Source organism: Cyprinus carpio, chromosome A14, assembly GCF_018340385.1.
Source record: "Cyprinus carpio isolate SPL01 chromosome A14, ASM1834038v1, whole genome shotgun sequence".
Taxonomy (NCBI): domain Eukaryota; kingdom Metazoa; phylum Chordata; class Actinopteri; order Cypriniformes; family Cyprinidae; genus Cyprinus; species Cyprinus carpio.
This window is the reverse complement of record NC_056585.1, coordinates 29,795,924-29,804,349: the sequence shown is the minus strand read 5'-3', so window position 1 is coordinate 29,804,349 and position 8,426 is coordinate 29,795,924. Positions and strand designations below refer to the sequence as shown.

At 42.9% G+C, this 8,426-nt stretch overlaps 1 protein-coding gene across 1 annotated transcript; it reads right to left on the bottom strand.

Annotated features, from left to right (window-relative positions):
* Positions 1–487: 487 nt before the first annotated feature.
* Positions 488–3,297, bottom strand: LOC109110121 (tripartite motif-containing protein 16-like). The gene is made up of 6 exons (XM_042770486.1): positions 2,725–3,297; positions 2,229–2,324; positions 1,917–2,150; positions 1,454–1,613; positions 1,278–1,313; positions 488–1,061 (listed from the first exon to the last, which is right to left on the bottom strand). The coding sequence occupies exons 1-6, from the start codon at positions 3,295–3,297 to the stop codon at positions 541–543; spliced, it is 1,620 nt and encodes a 539-aa protein (XP_042626420.1). The 3' UTR covers positions 488–540.
* Between the last annotated feature and the right edge of the window lie 5,129 nt (positions 3,298–8,426).

Here is an 8,426-nt window from a genome sequence, read left to right as displayed (position 1 = left end):
GAATCCAGGGAAGAGAAGAACGCAGGAGACAAGTGATGATCAAATGGGCAGGATTTATTAAATAATATTAGTTGTGTATGTTTCAATGCTCAGATTTCATCAACAAGTGTTATTATGTCAAACCAAAAGTAATGAAAATTTTCTGCTTCACAACATCATCGTGTGACGTTAAAAACCTGGAGACATTCTCTGATCTCTTACTCATGAAGAGAAATATGCCTAAAAACCACACAATCATAAAAACAATATTACGATTATATGACACTCAGAGAAGCTGCTCTGTGTGTGTGTATTATTTTATTATTGACTGTTTGTTTGTGTTTGTTTGTTTTTGTTTAGAAGGGTGTGTGCTTCTTTAGTTTCTATATGAGGATTTATTACACACATTTATTCTGACTGTTATTTCACTGACAGAAGTTCACTGCAGTATTAATGTCATGAAGAGAAAAGAAGAGACTCTATAACATCTCACTGTTGCTGATTCATCATGCAGCTCAAAGCTTTATGGGTATGAATCTCTCGTCAGTCTATTCTGATTCATCAACACAGTTTCACTGATGATCCAGAACCAACAGTAAACCCAGGATGGAGCATCTGAGTGAATGTGGTCTGGACTGTGTGGATGAGGCTCATTGTGTCAGAGACGCTGTAGAAGGACAGAGTTCCTGCACTGTGATCCACAAACACTCCTATTCTACTGCTGACGGACTTCACAGAGAGATCAGTCTTTATGTTATTGTGTGTGAATGAGTATCTGGAGGGAGTGCAGATCAAACTCCAGGACTGATCATTAGATCCAAACCCACACTCACAACCTCCTCCCTTCCTGCTGATGCTCTTATATGACACTGATATTAACACATAATCTCCACTCCTCTCAATCTCCCAGTAACAGCGTCCACACACACTCTCTCTACACAACACCTGCTCATACACATCAAATCTGTCTGGATGATCAGGATACGAGTGATCTGTGCCAGTGTATGTAATCATTCTGTTGTTCTCAGACAGACGGAGGTATTCATTCACTGTGTTCAGATCCAGAGTGAGCTGATGGGAATCTGATGGAGATAAAACACATCAGAATCAGGAATTATGAATCTGTTTGATCTTTTCATGTATCTGCACTCTTCATGTTCAGTGTCTCAGTACAGATGAACAGATATCTGTGCAAATCATCATTTACATCATCAGTTATAAAACTCTTCTTTCTCCTTCTACAGGAAGAACATGAACACACTCAGAGAGTTTTTCTGCTGGTTTTCTTACTGACTTACATTGTAGGAAGTCCTTCCTGATCCTGATTAATGCAACTGTGGAAATCAACAGACATGAACAGTGTGATTCTCATGATCCTGCATCTATTCCTAAGACATTTCTAATATGATGTTCTCCGTGATATGATATGATGATGGACTGGTTTCTAAGAGAAGATGAATCTCCAGGACTTTACCTCTGTCTGAGATCTTCTTGAGCTCCTTTTTGCAGAAATCCTCCAGTTTGTCTCTCAGCTGATGGACAGATTCTCTCAGAGCATCAGAAGAGAAGAGAGAACTGAAGAGATCATCATTTACGTCTGTAGATTCAGGAGATGCTGAGAGAGACTGGAAACTCTACAGAGTTATAAATCAGAAGGAGAAATTAGGAAAAAGTTTAAATGTTAGTGAAGTTAAGAACAGTTGGTGGTGCTAGTGGTGTTTGACAGCTAAATATACAGTATCTTCCAGAATAAAAAGCTCAGGAAAAAAATGAAAGCCATTTGTAAGTGGCGTCTCTTTCAGAAGAAGATGATCAGATGAGAGTCTGACTGATGATTATATAATAAAACACTCATGAAGTGTTTTCTCTGTGAGTCTCTGTCACAGCAGGATCTGCTCAAGTCCACTCTGACCCCTGTTCTTCTAGATCAGTGTTACCTGCAGGAACTGGATGTGATCCTGTGTGTGTGAAAGCTGCTCCAGCTCAGTGTCTCTCCTCTTCAGATCATTGATCTCCTGCTCCAGTCGCTCCAGTTGTTCTTCAGCTCGACTCACTGCAGCCTTTTCCTGATCTCTGATCAGTCGTATCAGCTCAGAGCGGCTTCTCTCAATGGAGCGGATGAGCTCAGTAAAGATCCTCTCACTGTCCTCCACTGCTGTCTGTGCAGAGCGCTGTTAGGACACACAGTGATTCAGCTTCAGTGAGTCTGAACTTAGAAGGAGACAAACTTCTCTTCTTCTCAGACTCACCTTATGAGACTCCACAGTCTCTCTCAGCTGCTGAAGATCTTTCTCTCTCTGCTGGATTCTCTGCTGGAGCGTCTTCTGTGTCTCCTTCAGCTGCTCCTGGAGGACAAACAGATGATAGTGAATCTCACAGAAAACTACTGGCACTAAATCATCATGAACAGATGAATGCAGTAAAAGTGGAGCTGATAACTAATGGCTGTAGGTTCAAACTCCAGAAGTGATGATCAGTTATAATCATATCAGCATGAATTACTACAAGTGTAAGTATTATAAAAGTGAAACTGACACAGACGTAGAGCTTCACACTGACAGTGTTTCTGCATTTTAACTGATGCAAGTTTATATATTTTGTCAAAGAACCGGTGAATAGTTCAATACATTATTTTATGTTGCTTAATCAAGGTCTGTTTTACGAAAGATTGTTAATATAGTGCTGATATAAACACATATGAACCGATTGTCATCGAATATTTCATTAGTGTCTAGTGTTAAATACCTGTTTCTCTGTCCTCTGATCTGCTGCTGATACAATGTCATGATTTTTATGTTCAATAACTGTACACATCATACATATACATTTCTGATCAGTGTGACAGAAAACCTCAAGGATCTTCTCATGTTTCTGGCAGATCATCTCCTGCAGTCGTCCAGTGGCTTCAGTCAAGTTGTGTCTCTTTCCTCTGAAGAAGTTCTCATGTTGTTCGAGGTGATTCTGACAGTAAGAGTTCAGACACACCAGACAGGACTTGACGGCTTTGTATTTTCTTCCAGTACAGACGTCACACTGCACATCTCCAGCTCCAGCGTCACAATCATCAGAGAGTCTGGTCTTCTTCAGTTTCTCCACCACTTCAGCCAGCATGGTGTTTCTAGCTAAAGCAGGTCTTGGACTGAAGGTCTGTCTGCACTGAGGACAGCTGTAGACTCTCTTCTGATCCTCCTGATCCCAGCAGCCTGTAATACAGATCTTACAGTAACTGTGTCCACAGGGAGTTGTCACTGGATCCTTCAGGAGATCCAGACACACTGAACACATGAACTCATCCTGAGAAACTCTGGCTTCTGCCATTTTACTGCATGAATACAGAGACACAAACACACAACAGCTCACCTACACTTCAGTTTCTCTTTCCCTGAAATCATGTGATTCCTGGTTCTGTGTTTGAGTGACGTGTGTAAAGCAGCTTCCTCATTCCCGCTCCTGTATAGCCTCTCTCTCTCTCTCTCTCTCTCTCTCTCACACACACACACACACACACACACACACACACACAGTAAAATCATAGTAAATAAAATACACAATCAGTGGTTTAACATGCTTGAGAATCTTTCTGTCATTTTGTTCTTGCTTTGTTTCTATAAAATTTCTAGTGGATGTTTTTATTTAGAGACAGAGAGACTCATGAAAACCAATTAAACGCCAAATTAATAATGCATCAATAAAAAGATGCAGGAGAACCATGTCAGAAACTCTCATGATCCAAGTGTGTTTGTTTCTTTTAGAATCATTCACCTTGTAACTGTGTTCAGTTTTAATACTGTAAAATAACTAAATACAAAAACATTAAAACTAAAACTAAAATCAACATGGTGTTGGGTGATGTTGTGTGTTTTTGCTCTTTTCTCTGTCAGTGAAGGCTGATACAGTGTGTCTGCTGTTACTATGGTTACCGTGGTAAAGTGTCAGTGTGATGTGAGACTGTGGCTCCCTCTGCTGCTCACACTGTCAATCACATCCATGAGTGATTAATCACATTCACTGAATAAAGATCACATGAGAATGATTTCAGTCTGTAACTAAACCACTAAATCCTCACGACATCCAACACTTACAGAATGAGTTCTGAACAACACTTCATAACTTAAACTAAACTTCATACCCTTCAAGAACCTCCCATTAATAACAGACCATTTTCAGAGAATTATGTCAGTTAACAGAACATCATCTAACAATGTTTTTAATATTTTTGATATTTTAAAGAATATAACATGTACAACACTGAACGTTTTTGTGCATTTATGACACTATATTTTTTGTGTTTTGTCACCTTCAGTGTCCTTGAAGAGGAGTTTCACAAACTGAAGCAGCTGTCTGGTGCTTGGCTTTGCTATAAAGCTGTTGCTTGATAAGCTTCATTGCATTTTGTTAGTAATTGTAAACGCACGTTTATATCCTTCTGCTACTTAAAGTGTAGTGACAAAGTGTTATTTAATAAAAGCAGCATGTTGTCAGTATTTCACAATGCATTAATTGTGTTTTCATGTTTTTCATTAGAATCTTGGTAATCAGAATATGTCAATGTAAAAATAGTTTATTTTCTTTAAAAACAAGGTGGGTGTGGACAATGAAAAGTGACTGGTGCCACCTGAGTCTGAGGGCTACACAGCAAAGTCTTTAAAAACAGCATCTAACAAATGGCAAGATCACACTCTACATTGTACCGCTAGAAGACACTTTACCACCGCCCTCACATGCAGCTGAATTTGAGAAGATGCCCAAATCAGTTTTGTAAAAAATGTGGAGTTATGATGCCACTTCAAGTTTTGGCTTTGCACATTGAAAATTGTGCATTAGAGAGAGAATGCATCTGTAATTTTGTGTTTAAAGTTATTGAATTGCTGATAATTGACTATTCTTAAGGTACATTTTCCCATTTTATATATATATGTTTTTTTTCAGAGGGTTCACCAGCCCAGGGAACCAGGGGTGGCTGGAAGCCAAGTACACATTGGAAAGGAGTGAGACCAGTGGCAGGCTTTCGGAAAGAGTTCTGGGCATACTCCGCCCACAGAAAATAACGACTCCAGTCAACCTGGTTGTTGTGACAGTAGGTGCGGAGGAAGCGGGAAAGTTTGGGTCGCTCTACCTGGCCATTGGATTCGGGTGATATCCTGAGGTAAGGCTGACATTGATATTGAGCTGTTGGCAGATTGTTCTCCATACCCGGGAAGTGAATTGTGGATCCCGGTCCGAGACGATGTCCTCAGGAAGACCATAGAACCTGAACTCATTCTGTAGCAGGACTTCAGCCATCTCAAAGGCTGTAGGCAGCTTGGGGAGAGGAACTAGATGGCAAGCCTTTGAGAAGCGGTCAATAATGGTGAGTATAGTTGTGAATTTCTTGGAGCTGGGTAAATCAGTAACAAAGTCGATAGCAATATAAGACCATGGTCGTTGGGGAATGGCCAGGGGCTGGAGCAGACCGGCTGGTCGCTGATGTGAGGACTGTGAGGATGTTCCAAGTGACACAGCCTTGTACGAATTGTGTAACGTCGGCCTGAAGTGAGGACCACCAGAAGCGATTGGCCACAAGTTCAATGGAGGCATTGATGCCAGGATGACCAGCGCTGGGAGATTCGTGTATCCACTGTATTACTCGTGGACGGAGTTAGGTAGGGACATAGGCACAGTTGGGTGGACACTTGGCAGGAACAGGGTCGTTTACCTGCACTTCTGAGATCTCTGTCATGATGTCCCATTGGATAGGTGCTAGGATAACTGTGGAGGGGAGAATGGGTTCAACAGAGTTGGACTTGGGAAGGGGATCGAACTGTCATGACAGGGAGTCTGCTTTGCCGTTCTTCGCTCCAGGTCGATAGGTTACTTTGAAATCAAATCGAGAGAAGAATAGAGACCATCTTGCCTCTCTGGGATTGAAACGCTTGGCGGAACAGATTTGCGATGGCCGGTGAGTATGAGGAATAGTAGTTTGGCGCCCTCCAGACAATGACGCCACTCCTCAAACGGCGCCTTCATGGCTAATAGTTCTGTATCTCCCACGTCGTAGTTTCTCTCGGCAGGGTTGAGTTTGTGAGAAAAGAAAGCACATGGAAACAGCTTGGGTGGATTACCGTGCCGTTATGAGAGGATAGTGCCGATGCCCGTATTGGATGCGTCCACCTCCACTGTGAACTCCTCCAGCTCCGGATTGGGATGATGTAAGATGGGAGCGGTCGTGAACCGTTGAGCTGCTGGAAAGCCTCTTCGCTGGAAGGTGTCCATTTAAGATGTTGACCCTTCCCCTGCAACAGTGTGGTGAGAGGTGCAGCTACTACACTGAAATTTCTGATGAAGCATCGATAGAAGTCTGCAAATCCTAGGAAACGCTGTTCCTTGGTTGACGATGGTTTTGGCCAATCCAATACTGCCTGTACCTTCTTCTCATCCATGGCTACCCCCTCTGCACTGATTATGTATCCCAAGAAGGAAATCTGTGTTTGGTGGAACTCACACTTCTGTAACTTAGCATAGAGCTGGTGCTGAATGAGTCTCTGAGGACCGCTCTGACCTACTTGACGTGGGTTTCCAAGGATTCGGAGTAGATCAGGATGTCATCAATGTAGACGATGACACAGTGGTTAAGCATATCCCGGAAGACATCATTAATGAGGGCCTAGAACACAGAAGGACTGTTGGCAAGTCCGAACGGCATAACCCAATACTCATAGTGTGCCCAGATGTTGTCGAGAAGGCCATCTTCCACTCATCCCCTTTGTGAATGTGAATCAGGTTTGTAAGCACTGCGTAGATCTAATTTAGTGAAGTATTTGGCGTTGTGGAGCTGCTCCAGGGCCGAAGGAACCAGAGGCAATGGGTAGCGGAACTTTATACTGATCTCATTGAGTGCCTGATAGTCAATGCAGGGCCGAAGACTTCCATCCTTCTTCTTGATGAAGAAAAACCCCTGCTGAAGCTGGTGATTTAGATGGCATGAATGAAGCCTTTGGCCAGTTCCTCCTCTATATACTTCTTCATGGTCGCAGATTCGGGTTGAGAGAGTGGGAAATCCTGCCCTTGGGAGGAGTAGAACCTGGGATGAGGGTCGATGGCACAGTCACTGGGTTGATGAGGGGGAAGCGTGGAAGCTTTGGCTTTGCTGAAGGCCTCCGATAAATACTGATATTCAACTGGCAGGCTTAACAGGTCACAGGGTTTGAGTGAAATGGTTGACATGTGGTGATACAATGGTCTTGACAGTAACTTGACTACTGAACGATCTCCTGAGTTGACCATGATATGCGTGGGTTATGTTTCTCAAGCCAGGGTAGTCCTAGGATGACGGGGTTCTGGGGTGATTCAATGGCGAACAATCTAATGGCCTCTGTGTGGAGAGCCCCAGTTTGAAGATGGATCTCTAGCATTATGTATTTAATACTCCCTGAACCCATCTAGCGCTGCCACTGCCACCCGGGATTCACATGAAAGGAGAGGAATGTCATGAGTTTTTCAGCAAAAGATATGTCAATAAAATTCCCCGCAGCCCCAGAATCTATCATGGCTATGTTCTCAGATTTCCTCCCCTCAGTGATAATAGCCACCGGTACCCCCAAAGGAATGAAGGCTAGCACTCACCGCGGTGGCATCTCGACGAGAAGGCAGAGTGGGACAAGAAGCCCACAGATGACCAGCCTGACTGCAGTATAGGCATAGATGTTATCGGATGCGTTTCTTACGCTCCTCAGTGGATAGTTTGAGTAGCGCTGATTTGCATGGGTTCTGGTTCGATGCCTCCTTGTGCGACTGACTGGGTGGGTGACCTCCGATGAGTGTGTTGTGAGTGTATCAGGTTATCCAGACGAATAGCTAGGTCAATGAATTGTTCCACAGTCTTTCCTTCCTCTCTGCAGGCTAGTTCAGACTGTAGATCATGTTCGAGTCCCTTTACGGTAGAAAGCCGAAGAGGTTCGTCATCCCAGCCTGTCTGAGCAGCGAGGGTTCGAGAAGATGATTAACTCCTCTCCTGCCTCTTTTCCACTGGCGGAATGCTCGAACATATCCCGGAACTGGCAAATGAAACAGTCGTAAGTGGGGAAAGACATGCGATTAAGGGTGTGCCCTCCGGTGGCCGTCGGAGAGAGCCACAGAGGCCTGGGACATAACAATGGTAGTGCACAATATTAATTTATGTGATGCCTGGTATGTTCACTGAAAAAGCATTGCCTTTGTAGTCTGCATGAAATCAAAATGAATGTTTTTGTGTTTTTAGTATTGGTACGTTAGCCTTAAGGTTATTTTAAAAGCTAATGTGATTCAAAACAGTCTCTCACTTCCATCAATAAAATTTCCTCTAATCAAATTTCCTATCGCTTCAACCAAACAATTCAAATGAAATTCAGTGTTTCAAGGCAATTTAGTGGGACTTTTAAGGTTTAAAAATATACAATCCAATAGAGAATATTATTTTCATTATCTGTGGG